This window comes from Sorex araneus, chromosome 1, assembly GCF_027595985.1.
Source record: "Sorex araneus isolate mSorAra2 chromosome 1, mSorAra2.pri, whole genome shotgun sequence".
NCBI lineage: Eukaryota > Metazoa > Chordata > Mammalia > Eulipotyphla > Soricidae > Sorex > Sorex araneus.
This window is the reverse complement of record NC_073302.1, coordinates 191,060,321-191,074,930: the sequence shown is the minus strand read 5'-3', so window position 1 is coordinate 191,074,930 and position 14,610 is coordinate 191,060,321. Positions and strand designations below refer to the sequence as shown.

The 14,610-nt window shown below is 46.0% G+C and overlaps 1 protein-coding gene across 2 annotated transcripts in view; it reads left to right on the top strand.

The window, feature by feature from the left end:
* The window catches only part of INTS4 (integrator complex subunit 4), a 97,073-nt gene that overhangs the window by 61,393 nt on the left and 21,070 nt on the right, over positions 1-14,610 (top strand). For both annotated transcript variants that reach the window (XM_055118715.1, XM_055118674.1), the window contains 5 exons: positions 3,495-3,700; positions 7,410-7,552; positions 9,464-9,579; positions 11,662-11,795; positions 14,400-14,557. In XM_055118715.1, coding sequence (XP_054974690.1) covers positions 3,495-3,700; positions 7,410-7,552; positions 9,464-9,579; positions 11,662-11,795; positions 14,400-14,557 — 757 coding nt within the window. The remainder of the gene's footprint in view (positions 1-3,494; positions 3,701-7,409; positions 7,553-9,463; positions 9,580-11,661; positions 11,796-14,399; positions 14,558-14,610) is intronic.

Below are 14,610 nucleotides of genomic sequence, written 5' to 3'. Positions count from 1 at the left end.
ATTTCTGGGTTGGTTTTCATGGGTTGATTTTTTTTTTTTTTTTTATGAGGTGGGAGTGGTGTTTGGGCCACACTTAGCAGTACTCAGGGCTTACTCCTGGCTCTGCGCTCGGCGATCACTCCTGGTGGTGCTTGGGGGACCATACGTGGTGTTGAGGGTCCAACCCCAGTCATCTCTGTGCAAGGCAAACTACTGTACTCAGTGTACTATCACTCTGTCCTCTGGGTTGATGTTTAGCCTTCATCACTTTCATCACTGTCATCCCATTGCTTATTGATTTGTTTAAGAGGGCAACAGTAACATCTCCATTGTGAGACTTGTTACTGTTTTGGGCATATCGAATATGCCACGGGTAGCTTGCCAGGCTTTGCTGTGTGGGTGAGATACTCTCGGTAGCTTGCCGGGCTCTCCGGGAGGGACGGAGGAATCGAACCTGGGTTGGCCGCATGCAACGCCCTACTTGCTGTGCTAGCCTTATTATGGATTATGTGTCTTGCTTCTGTGCTTATTTGGTATGGTAATTTTTGATAAGATATCAAATGTGCATTTCTCCTTGTTGAATATGGAATATTATCATACTCATAAATTTCTTGAGTTTTCCTCAGGAAAGCGGTCAGTTCATGTAATATTTTGGTCTTACGCTATACCCAAGCAACATTTCATGCAGGAGCTTATTTATTCATGTTTACTGTTGTGGTATCCACTCACTCTCAGGGACCCCAGAGCCACACCTGCAGTCCACTGGGGTACATGTGGTGTCGGGGATTGAATTCAGGTGCCCACATTTGTGAGGCTTGTCCTCAACTGTGTGCATCATCTCCCAGCTCTTGGACTCAGTATTCTTGGTCAAAGAAACGAATAGTTGTGGTTCCTGAGAGAAGCCTGATGGAGCTGGAATTGATGCTTATGTGGCCCAGCACCACATGGTCCTTGCAGCATCCAGCAGTGACCTCTAGGAACTGCCGGGCCTGAGGATGCCTTTTACCCCACCTCTTAGCCTTATTTTAAAAACTTTTGGTTTGTTAATTTCTTCAGTCAAATTTTATCATTTTTAATGTTGATGTGCTTCAGTTATACACTGTTTGTATCTAGGGAACTTAATTTTGAAAAATCAGTTAAATCATCACTGGCATTGGGTCTGGCAAACTTCATGTTTGTAGAATCATGGGTAAACTAGGGTTTTGGAGACATATTGCTGGGAACCTTACCTCACTGGCTATGGACTTTATCATAATATCATACATATGTGTAGTTCCCTACCTGTTCCCATGTTCTGTCTTCCTGCCGGACTTGTACATGTGGTCACTCTTTTTGGAAAGGCTTTCCCTCGTTCTCTTGGCTCAGCCGACTTCAAGCATAGCTTTTTTTGTGGGGGTGAGGGTGGCAGGGTGGGGTAAGGGTGAGTGTTGATTCTTCTCTGGAAAGCAGTCTCTGGGCTTGTTTGGTCTCTACGGCTTCTGGAGTGTTTTACATACCTCAGCTTTTCCGCTGTGCACTTAGCACTTTGTAGCTCAGTTTTTCTTGCCTGTAAGCTTAGGGACTGTCTTCTTTTGCTCATCTTTGTAGTGTCAGTGCTAAGCACAAAGTTAGGAGTAGGGTCCTGAGTTAAGGTTAGTTAGGGTCAGATCACACTTACTCAGGCACCAGAAGATTGTTGTTTTCCCTTTCCTAACATCACCCATCCTTTTTCTTGACTCTGAACCCTTAAGAAACTGTCATAAGTTTTCACCTTTCCATAAAGTATTGCAGAAATGATTTAACTAATTGATTAACCCACTGGTAGCTGTGCTGTATGGGGAGAACAACTGACAAGACTTCTTTGCATGTGGTTGGAGCATCCGTGGCTGCTTCCTGCTGCTCAGAAGCTCCCCTGCAAGCCTCCCCATGAGTCAGTGTGGCGGCCTGGTTTATGCTGCGGGAGCGCCAGCTGTCTCCACATGTGTGCCCATCTTGACTTGGCATTCTTAGCAGGTGCACCTCTTAAGTTATATTTTATGAGGGCAAGTGTGATAGTACAGGGTTTAAGTACTTGCCTTGGAACAATCACCTGCTCTGCTTATGGTCCCCTGAGCCCTGTCAGGAGTGAGCCCTGAGCACAGCTTGTGTCACCCCAGAGCGAACAAACAAAACAAAAGTTACATTTCATAGAGAAAGTCCTATTGATGAAAAATGATTCATAAATATCGAGAAAAATCTGAATTTTCTCTCTTTAATGTATGTAGTGTCTCTGCTCTTTTTATTTAAAAAATAATTTAGGCACCACAATTTGCAATATTGATAATGTCAGGTTTCATGCAAAGAACATTCCAACACTACACCTGCCACCAGTGTCTGCTTCCCTTCACCTTGTCCCTGTGTTGTCCCCACCTTCCTCTTTATCCTCTCCCCTTCTTCCTGCTATGTGAGATCTTGCTACAAAGGACCAGTTCTCACATGTTCTCACATTTTCACCTTTGATAGATATAGTGGAGTGTGTGTGTGTGTGTGTGTGTGTGTGTTTGTGTGTGTTTGCTTTTGTGCAACTCCAGCAGTGCTCAGGACTTATTCATAGCTATGTGCTCAGAGATCACTCCTGGCAGGCTTGGGAACCATAGCCCCTGTATTGGCACTCCAGCCTAATACATGCGAGTTTTAACTTAAATACTAGAGACTTTTTCTTTCTGAAACTACATTTTGTTTCAGAATAAGGTGGGAACCCCCGAATGAAACAAGCATGTATGGAAGCCTCCTGAGCACTGTCCCTAGCAGCAGTTCTGCATTTTTCTGCACCTGACAGCCAGCACTGGCCGCACACTTTCACTCAGTCACAGGTTGTTACTCAAACCTTGTCTTATCTGTGCTCTGTTCAGGAATGCTGTGAGTGAATTTGTGAAAGGCTTCCTGCATTAGCTTGGCTTGGCATACAAAGCTCAGGTGGAAGACCTGCTTTATTTTCCAGGTTCTTTGGAGACCAGTTGCTATGCGATGGCTAACAGACCCCAAGCAGTGTGCTTCTGCCTACTTAGTCTCACAGTTCTGGAAGGGAATGAACCTTGTTTTTTAGCAGTGGAGACAGTTGAAGTGCGGGGAAGTTATTGGGGTTACTTTCCAGGTTGTGGAGAAATTAGTCTCTGCACTTCCCACACCTCTACTGAGGCCAAGTCCTGACCATCAGGAGCTCCTGGCCCTGAGTGATCCCGTGGTCTTTGCTCTGCTGAGTGTCATCTGTCAATGAAATTAATGAGATTAGCTTGTTTTTGTTGGGTCCTGTTGGTATTTTTAACACTACCGTGTGAAAGATGGTTGGACTATTTCAGTAGATGAGATAGCTTATTTCTAATTACTGCTGATAGAGCCGGCTCTGTCACTTGGTCCTGTCTGGGTGGCACTTCTCCCACTCCCAGCTCCTTGTTTTCAGGGCAGCCTGCAGGCCGTGGCTGCCCTGGGCAGAGGTGGGCAGAGGGGGGGTGCGTCGGCCCCAGGTGAGGGAAGAGGCCTATTTTCTGCTGCCCTAGAGGTGCGCATTGCCGCCGTGGAGGCGCTCTGCATGCTCGCGCAGTCTTCACCCTCCTTCGCTGAGAAGTGCCTGGATTTCCTGGTGGACATGTTCAACGATGAGATCGAGGAAGTGCGCCTGCAGTCCATACACACCATGCGGAAGATCTCCAACAACATCACGCTTCGGGAGGACCAGCTGGACACGGTGCTGGCCGTGCTGGAGGTGAGTGCTCCCCCGTGCCTGTGCTCCCTCCTAACAGCCGCCAGCGCTGGGGCAGAGCGTGTTCTGACCGAGTGAGCCCAAAGGAAAGCAATGCTGGAATGGAGAGGAGAGAGTGCACATGGGAGCATGCTCCCGGGAGCAGGGCAGCCAAGGGACGGGAGTGTGCAGGGCTCTGAGCTGCAGCCAGACTTGGGCGTTGTGGTGTGGAGCAGCTGTCGTCCCAGCACATCTTGGTGACCTGTACCAACTATTTCTTTCCTGTCTCTGGCCTTGATATTCTCTTCAGTAAATGGGGCTCATTCCTCACATTTGTGTTCCTTTTGGGAAGAGGAGGAAAGCCCCTGCACGTGCCTAGCGTGCTGCTTGACCTGTGTAAGTGTCAGCGTGGCACTAGCACTCAGTATCAGTGAGCTGCTCCAGAAACATCACTCCTTGGCGAGTCGAGTCTGTGGTGGGTTGCAAGGGTGTTAGAGTGTGGATTGTCCTCAAAAACGAGTTCTTGCCTGAGTTTCTCAGAGTGTACAGGGAGAGAGTAGGTCAGGTCTGTCATTATCTTGGAGGGTGGCATGTAGCCTCAGGGAAAGACACAGCAGGGCTGCAAGAACAAATGTTCCTGTGTGGGAAGTGGGCATGAAGCCTGAGAGGGGTCAGGAGACTGAGATGCTGAGTATGGGTGTCCTTGGGAGGTGGTGGGAAATCAAGTGAGTCTCCTGATTGGGGCTGGCTTGGTGAGATGAGTTTAAGAAGTTGAGGGGCTGAAGATCTACTAAGGGCTAAAGCACTTCCCTGGCATGCAGCCAACCCTGGTTTAATGCCTGGTACCATATAGGGTCCCCTGAGCACTGCCAGGAGTGATTCCAGAACACAGAAACAGAAGTAAGCCCTGAGCACCACCAGGTGTGGCTCCCAAATCCCACCCCTAAATAAAAAATTATGAAAAGAGAGAATTGAGAACTTGCTTTCACACAGAAATCTGTATGCAGGTCTGTTGTGACTTTCTTTGTGATAGGCTCAAACGGAACAGCACAGAGAACTTCATTTGCCTGAGGGCGATCAAGTGGGGCGTATCTGTTGTAAAGGAGAGCACAGTGGCCGGGCGCCGAGCTCTGACTGGGTGCTCAGTGAGTTAATTCATGATCACTTGGGAATACACAGGGTGGGCAGAAAAACACATCTGTGACTGGCAGAGGCTGGATGTGAGGGTGGTTAACAAAGGAAAACATGGAAAGTGTCGAAGTATTTTCTTTTTTCTTTTTTCTTTAAATATAGTCACTGTGAAATTACAAAGTCATTCATGACTGGGCTTCAGTCACGTGATGTTTTGACATGACTCCCTTCACCAGTGTCGCTCCCCCCACCTACCAGTCTGCCTCTATGAGGAAATCCTTTTTGGAAGTGTTTGCACTGTGGTTTACAGTACTGTTGCTGATATGGGTTGTTACATAACACTCTGCCACCTGTCAGTACCACCTTTTCCTCTGGAGGATGTGGAAGTATTTTATATTATGACTGGGAGAGACAGTGGTTATATCTCCCTCTGTGACTTTGGTAAGCACAAATGGAATCTCATCCTTTGATGAAAGGAATCAAAATTCTTGCAAGCATTGGCTGGTTCTGGAAAAATAACTAGATAGCACCTTGCCACATAGAACACAAATATTTGATCTCAAAAACCGGAGGGGGCTGGAGTGATAGTGCATCGATTAGGGCGTTCATCTTGTGTGCAGCCAACCTGGGTTGGATGCCCGGTACCCCATATGGTCCCCCAAGCACCACCAGGAGGAACCCCTGATCATCTCTGGGTGACACTCCAAACAGGGGGAGGGGGGAGAACACCTGGAAAAAGAGCCAGGAGAGAAGTTGAGAGCCTCTTACTGAATTTCTGATTCTGTAATGATGCTCAGGAAATAAAGCTCTGCAGCAGAAGTACCCTCCTTATAGGATGTGCCCTGGTTCCTGCTTCATGGTGCCGTCACAGGCATGATAAATTGCAGCTCAGACAGGTACAGACTGGTTTCCTTATGTTGGCTGCTTAGCCCTCCAGCCCAGGAGAACAAGCCACACTACAGGAGCCTGAAGCCCAGTGAATGAGAAACCACTCCAGTATTGAACAGAAAGAAACACTCTCAACTCTTCATTCTGAAAATTAGCAAATTAAAGCATCAGGCTTTGTCTATCAGACTAAACTTCAGGATAGCTAAGTGTTAGTATGAGGAAAGATTCCAGCTGTTGGGTGAAGAGGAATGATAAAATTTGTTACCATTGTTTCACCATTTTAATGAATTACTAGATCTTGTCAGTAATCAGTCCTCAGCACTGCAATAAGTAAAACAGCAACCAGCCATAATCAGCACTCCTGGCTCAGAGACAGCATGCAGGAGGGAGGCGCCTGCCTTTCAAAGGGTTTGGGCCAGCTGTGGCCCTGGTTCTAATCACCAACACCATGTATGGTCATTGAGCACTGCCAGGAGTCACTCCTAAGCACAGAACCAGGACCAGCTCCTGAACACTCGGGTGTGGCTCACCCCATCCCCACCTCCATAGAAAAGCACTTCGAAAGTCTGAGGCTGGGAAGGGTCGGGCTGGCTTAGATCCCAGCACGTCACAGCCCCATAGGGCTCTCAGTCACTTGGGGTTCAGGCTGGCTTCTGCTGCTGATCCTATGGCGAACTCCCGACCTGATGGAGCAGCATTGTATTTCTGAAGCATTAATGTTGACACTTTTAAATTATGGTGCCTAGATAAAGAAATAAGCCTCCTAAATTTGATTGTTCTCCTGAACTCTTTTCAGAGTTTCCTCAATGATCCTCTCAATTTTAGAGCATATGTAAGTTTTTTGCCTTTTCACTCAAAAACCCTGGCAACAGGGATTTGATTTTAATTGCTTCTGTAGCCCCAGTAATAAGTGCTTGATAAGTATGTGTTTAGTATTCAGTAGATTTTGCTGTATAAATAAGAGGATGAACATATAGCTTCTTAAATATCACTTCCAAGTATTACTACTTCTCTGGTGTTTTTTAAGCATATATTTTGTTTTCTGTTGTGGAGAGGGGAGTTACGCTTAATGGGGTTCACAGGTCACTCCTGGTTCTGTGCTTAGGGTACCTTTGGTGGTTCTTGATGTTGTTGCCCGGCCGCCAGCATTCAGAGTTTGAACTCCAGGCTGTGGAGTCATCTCTCCAGCACTTAGAGAGTTGTGGATTTGGGCCATATCTGGCAGTACTCAGGATCATCTGAGGTACTGAGGATTTGAGGATTGAACCAGGGTCGGCCTCATCAGAGCAAGAATCTTAACCCCTGTACTATCGCTTTGGCGCCACTATGGTTTTTATTTTTGTTTCATTTTGTTTTTTAATTAAGGTAGATTTTCCCCTTCATGTTGCTATTGTGATAGTAGGGCTTGTGCACTCCGTCCGTACTGGTGTTCACAGAGGGCCACAATTTCAGTCGCAGACTCGGTGCATGGAGATCATGTGTGTGGCTGTGCCCTGGGGCTGTGCTAGGAATCCAGCTCTTCTGTGTCTTGCCTGTAAAGTAGTGCTTTCCCTTGACTCAGCCATATCCATGAGCCTTTTGTCTGCTACTGTCTCGACTACAGACTCTACTCTACTCCTGTGTTGTGACCTGGCTGCTCCTCCACAGGTAGCTAGCCAGAAGTGATCATTGTCATTATTGTGATGATGATGATAATTGATGTTTCATTTTTAAGGATTCTTCCAGAGATATTAGAGAAGCACTTCATGAGCTCTTATGCTGCACTAATGTTTCGACCAAAGAAGGAATCCATCTTGCGCTGGTGGAGCTACTGAAGAATTTGACCAAATACCCTACTGATAGGGATTCCATATGGAAGTAAGCACGTTTTTTGCTCATGTGCCCTTTGAGTTCAGCAATATGACAAATGTATAACATTGGCATTGTTCAGTGGGTCACCATAGATTGACTAAGCAATAAGGTCTTATTTATTTTGTTGTTGTTGTTGGTAGAACAGGAACTGAGAAAGTTGGTTCCGAGATCTGTCACCCAATGATTTAAGGGGGCTAGAAATTTGCAGGTTTTTTTTGCATCCTCTGTCCTTTATCCAAAATGTCCTTTATCTTATATCTTATATAAGTATCTTATATCACTGTCTTCTAAGGCAGTAAAGCAAACCAGAAAAGAAAGACAAACACAGATGATCTCACTTACCTGTGCTATACTGAGTACTGGATGAGGAAAAGTGTTGTAGTAAAGTGGGATGCTTAGGTCATCCTTGACCAGTATTTAGAGAGGAGAAAGACAGAGAAGGAAAGAAATCATGGGGGAGGGGGGCCGAGGAGAAGAGAATAAGTAATGGGTTAGCAGACACCAGGGCCTCAGTTATACTGGTGATATGGATGAGGGTGTAGCCATGCATCCAAAACAGACTCAGCAGGACTGAGAACATGAGAGCTTAGCTGCAGCCACTGAAACTTTGTGATGTGCCTGTCGACAGATAGGGGTGGGGCGGAGGATGGGAATATGGAACACTGGTGGAGGGAAGTTGACACTGGTGCTGGGATTGGTGTTGAAATACTGTACGCCTAAAATTCAATTATCAATGATTTTCTGAATCAGTTTTTTAATTAAAAGAAAATGAAAAAAAAAAGACGACAGCATCTTAGGATAGAAAGGGGACAATACTGGGCTAGAGCGATAGCACAGCAGGTAGGGTGTTTACCTTGCACGCAGCAGACCCGCGTTCGATTCCCAGCATCCCATATGGTCCCCTGAGCACCGCCAGGAGTAATTCCTGAGTGCAGAGCCAGGAGTAACTCCTGAGCATCGCCAGGTGTGACCCAAAAAGAAAAAGAAAGAAAAACAAAAAAAAGGGGACAATACTTATCTCATGCACCCTGCTTTGTCTGTTAACCCATTACTTTTTATTTTCTTCTCTCCGGCCCCCCTCCTCCATGATTTCTTTCCTTCTCTGTCTTTCTCCTTTCTAAATACTGGGTCAAGGATGACCTAAGCATCCCACTTTACTATAACACATTTCCTCATCCAGTAGTCGGTATAGCACAGGTAAGTGAGATCATCCTGTGTTGGTCTTTCTTTTCTGAGAAGGGACTGACAAGTCCCTACACATCTGCTGGAGGTCCAGAAAGGGGACAGTGCTTGTCTCATGCATCCCCTTTCCTCTGACAAGTTCCTACATACTGCCTCAAGACACAGACGTCCAAGCCACCCCAGGATGGGATTGCCAGGCTGGCCAAGGGTGGGTTTTTTTTTTTAAAAAAAAAGAATAAGAGAGGGGGCTCTTGGTTGAATGACAGTAATATCTGTTATAAAAATTTCTTCATAATGACCATGTTTTTAGACAAATCAGCTGAGTGTTAACATAATTTGATGATTCTTCTGAAGTTACAGAATTAACAAGGGTAAAAAATTTCTGATTCTGGGGTCAGGATGTAACTCAATGATGGCACATGCTCCGCTCATGAGGCCTATGGGTTCAGTCCCTGATACATGCTCATGTGCAGCACACTGGCATGGACATATCACACAAACATACACTCACGCTTTTACACAGACACTCAAATTCGCACAGATAATACACTATACAATGGCTACAACACACTCATGATGATACAGTTATACTCACTCAAACGTACGCAGTCACACCCAACTTCTAGTGAGAATTAATCAAATCAAATCTCCTGCTCTGAATATGGTTTCCATTCCCAGTGTCTGTACTTTGAAAGAATTCCTTAACTTGCTGCCTGGTTTCTTGTTTTATTTCAGATGCTTGAAGTTTCTGGGGAGCCGACACCCAACTCTGGTGCTTCCTCTGGTGCCTGAGCTCCTGAGCACTCACCCATTCTTTGACACAGCCGAGCCTGACATGGATGACCCAGCCTGCATCCTCTGAGTTTCGGAACGGTGCTGCTGGCCCGTCAGGGCGGGGGGGGGTGGGGGGGTGGGGAAATGGAGGGGATGCTTTCTGCAGCATAGCTTGCTCTGCAGGTGGCTTTCTCTTTTATTTTCATGTTAGGTGAGAAGGGGATATTCTGAGGGGGACCTGCTATTATTCTCAGCATCATTGTTAATTTTTTCAGCGACTCACTTTCTCCATTAATGATACTGTTTTAACTATTTCTTGAGTGGTATTGTTCCAAATACCACTTAAAACTGATCTTCCAAACAACAGAAGGGGGAATTATTCTAAGTTTTCAGGTGAGAAAGACAAGGCTGAGCTAACCAAAGCTAGCTCAAAAGAACAAATCTGGGAGTCAGTAAAACGTCTCTAGTTTCAGAGATTGCACCTTCCGCTTTGTTTTACTCCTAATCATTTTGATTGGAAGCCTGAAGTAGGGCAAGGCTGCACTGTGCCTGGTGACTAGCCTATCTCTGGTGCAGGTTCTTGGGGCTTTATGAAGCCATGCGGCACGCCAGGCCTGGACACTTTCCTGGAATGCATCTATGTATTGATACAACTTCTCACCCCTGCCTGTTCCTTTTGCTCTCTTCATGGGATATCCTTAGACTTAAAGGTGTTTATCAGACATAGGAGTCAGCCCAGCCACTCACCTTTGTACAGTTGACTACTTTCTTGCTTTATGTTTATTGGGGGGCGTGGGGGAGGGGGGAGTGGTGTCATACCAGTGCTTTGGGCACCAGGGTCACTCCCATCAGTGATAGGGGACTCTAGGCCCGCCCATACAGTGTGCTGGGATAAAACTTGGCCTCGTGTTTGCAAGATCGAGATCTGTGCACTACCTATTTGGGCTCTCCCTTCCCTGTTTGACTCTGTTAGTGCGCTGGAGAATTGCATGAGAGTTTGGTTGACTTGTGTGTGGACCAGTACTCTACTGTTTACCTCGAGTGTCCCAGACTAACTTGAGAGAGGCCCAGAGAGAGGTAGCGCAGGCATTAGGCAGCCCCCAAAGCAGCTGCCCAGAGGGCTGAGAATTGCTGGAGTGGCCCCACAGCCCCACAGTCTGCTTAGAGGACTCCCCTCCTTCCCTCTCAGTACATAATCACACCCCAAAGACCGGTCTCACATGCTTTGCATGCAGGAGGCCTGGGTTTGATCCTTACTGTCATATGGTTGTTAGAATACCACTGGTTGGAGCCAAAAATCTAAAAATAAATTTCATAGGACTGTAACTGCCATAGATAATGCTGTTTCTGATGGCTATAGGCCAAGTCCATTAACCCTTTTTGAAAGAATTTATCATTCTTGATGTTGTTAAGCATATTTGTTACAGTGAATGGGGAAGGAGCACATGTGTACTTGTGTGAGCCTCTGGATTCTATCCCTGGCACCACCACTCACAATTTTTTTTTTGTTGTTATGTTGGACATTAACATTACAAGGAGTTTAAAAGAATTTGATCAGCAAATCTTAAGGACGACTTTGAAGGGCTGAAGAGTAGTAGCAGGTATAATTATACTTAGGTGGAAATATCAAGAGAATTAGAATTGGAAGTTGAGCGGCCAGACCTTTAGTACAGGTAGGGTTGTACATTTGGCCAACCCAAGGTTGATCCCAGCATCCCATTTGGTTCCCCCTCTCCAGCCTGCCAGAAGTGATCCCTGAGCTCACAGCCAGGAGTAAGCTCTGAGCATAGCTGTGTGTGGCTCATAACAGTAGCAATGAATTAGAGGTTCAACATAACTCACTGGTTAGTCTCATGATCAGACTTGAACAGATGAGGTGCTGCCTCTCAAGTTGCTCGATTATTAGAAAGTTGTTGGACTGAGGAGAGAACTCAGTGGGCCAAGTACACACTTGGCATGTGGAAGCCTGCACTCCATCTCTGGCACTGCACCGTCCCCTCAGTATTTCCAGGAGCGACCCCACAACTCAGAACTGGAAGTAGCAAAAAATTCAAAAGAGAAGAAAATAATTGTCATTTAATGGAAATTGGGGAGTACCAAGTTTTGGCCAAACTCAACCTGTGATATCTCCAAGTTTCCTTAACATGCTAATCCCTCAGACATTGCAGTTTTGGTTCTCATCTTCAATGCTGCTAAGAGTTGCCCAACCATGGCTGCACTCTTCTCTGATCACACCTTCCGGCACTATGCCTACCTCCGAGACAGCCTCTCCCATCTTGTTCCTGCCTTGCGGGTATGTTCAAACCCTTTTAGCTTTGCTTTTTATTTTTATTTATTTATTTATTTTTGTACTTTGGTTCTTTGTAGGCGTTAAATAGCTGGAAGCAGACTGTCTTCTCTGAAAAGTCATCTTTACATTCTCTCTCTCTCTCTCTCTCTCTTTCTCTCTCTCTCTCTCCCTCTCTCCCTTTCTCCCCTCCTCTCTCCCTCTCTCCTTCCTCTCTCTTTCTCTCTCTTTTTTGTTTTGGTCACAGCGGAGGGGCTTACTCCTGGCTCTGCACTCTGGGGTCACTCTTGGTGGGGCTCAAGGACCATATGGTGTTGGGGATGAACCCCGGGTTGACTTCATGCAAGACAAGTGCCCTACCCACAGCCTCTAGACAGTGTATTTTAAAATGGGTAGTCTGCTGTGTTTGTTTTCTTTGAGAGAACCCATAGCTGTGCCCAGCCTGATATACCCAAGATGCCATGCTGCTGAATCATCCTAGTGATAGAGCTGCCGGAACATGCAGTCCGAAGTTCCCAGAACTGACAGCTTAGTAGGAATACAGAAAACGAGATGGGATAGTTGTGCAGAAGCCCATTGAGCTCAGTGAGCAAAAGCAGTAGCCCCTCACAGCTCAGCAAGCCTCCGACAGTAATTTAATAACACCATTATGAGATAGATGTTGTAATAAGAAATGTAAAGTAAATTATTTTGTGCCTGTTCAGGGGCTAGGCTGGTGGGTGAGCGTGTAGAGAAGGTCACACTAGTAGTGGAGTTGCTATTGGAATTGAATTTTGAATATTGAATACCTGAAATGACTATATTATGAACAACTTTATAAATAATGGTTTTTGGGTTTTTTTTTTTGCTTTTTTTGGGGGGGGTCACACCCAGCGATGCTCAGGGGTTACTCCTAGCTCTGCACTCAGGAATTACTCCTGGTGGTGCTTTGGGGACCATATGGGATGCCGGGGATTGAACCCGGGTCTGCCGCATGCAAGGCAAATGCCCTACCCGCTGTGCTATCACTCCGGCCCCAAATAATCCTTATTTGAAACTTTAAATAAAGTTTCAAATAAGGAAAAGAAAAGTGACATAGTTACAGGGATTAAAGGGCTTACCTCAGGGCCTCGGTGCAGCCCAACAGGTCAGCCTATACCTGTGGGGCGAGTGCATCAGCAGCCTGATGGTGCCTTCAGGCTTCCTGATATCCTAAAATTGCCACTATGCCTCTGGCCCGACACCAACAACTTAGGACCAAGTTTTTCGAGAAATTAAACTGCCAAAAGTTAGATATGTGGGAGTTAGGCCCACAAATCACCTTTGGCTCAGCTATACAAGTTCATTTACTGGCCTTGCTTCAGAGACCCATAAATAAGTCTTAAAAGAGGTCAAAAGTAGGCCATTTAAGCGCATTAGCGGCCATGATTCAGAGACTCACAAATGAACCTTGGAGGAAAGCAGTATGCTGCGATGTCTTCCCCACCACGCGCCAGCCTGATTTCACCCAGACACCTTGGAGAGGAGCTGGTGTGTCCCTCACTTGCACCAGATGAACCTCGGCAACCTCAAACCTCCAGAACCCAATTGCTGCCACACTCATTAGTTGACTTTCACAGGCTCATCCTGAGCTCCCCATGCATGAGAATGAACCCACTGAAAAACCCAGATATGTGGGACTAGTGACTGAAAACTCTAGGCTTCACAGAGTCTGGGATGGGCAACCTCCCTCCATTTCCTCACCCTTCCAGTTCTCGCCCAAGAACTCTCTCTGGGCACCATTTAAGCACATTAATGTCCATGATTCATATTCATAAATGAATCTCAGAATATAGCAGTATGCCACAGAGATGCCTCCAGACTCCCATGTATTTAAAGAAATCTTAGAATTCCAGGAGCAGAACCTCATACTATTCATGGCTTGGAGTACAAAATAAATTATTTAGCATCTGCCTAAGGGGCAGGGGTAGTGGTGGGAAGATTCAAAGTAATAATGGTGGGAAATGCAATGGTGGTGGGAATGGTATTGAAATATTGGAAGTAAAAAAATATTGGGCACAACTTTATGAAAAAAATCTAAAAAAATTAAGACGTAATGTGGAGTTCATGCCTCCTTCAGTCAGCCTAATCAGTGGCTAAATAGCAATACTCCTACATAAAAGAAATGATAATAATAATAACAAATAAAAATAAAGGGCTTGCCTCACACACTACCAATTCTGGTTCTAACTCCAACACTGCGTAGTGTCCCAAGCTATGCTAAGGGTGACCCTTGAGTGCAGAGCCAGAATACCCGGAAGCACTATGGGTATGCCAGTACAAATCAAAATAAGAAAATGTCACATGAGTAAATTTAGTCGTATTCCTGTGAGCAGCTCATTTATTTCAGTTATACGTTGTTACCATTTCTTCCCTCCACCTTATTGCTTATGGCCATAGCAGGTGGATTATGCTATTGTTCATAGGCATTTCTGTACTGCTGTCTCTCTCCCTTTCCCTCCTTTTCCTCTTCAAGTCCCCTCCCCTATTCCTTTTCCCTTCACTTTGCCTCACATATTGCCTTTTTTTTTGCTAATAAGCAATCATTGGGTCTGACCTTGATAGTACTATCATCACCCCATGTCTGCTCAGTTACCAGGAAGAAAACCTGTGTCATCTGCCACCTCGCCCAACCTGGCACCTCACGAGGACCCTTCATCCCAGTTCCTGCAACAGAGCCTGGTGCGGGTGTACAGCCTGCAGCACTTGGACCCCCAGGGTTCCCAGGAGCTGCTGGAGCTCACCATCAGGTGAGGCTGGGGCTGCTGGCTCACTGCTGCTCACCAGTGGTTTTCTGGTCTGT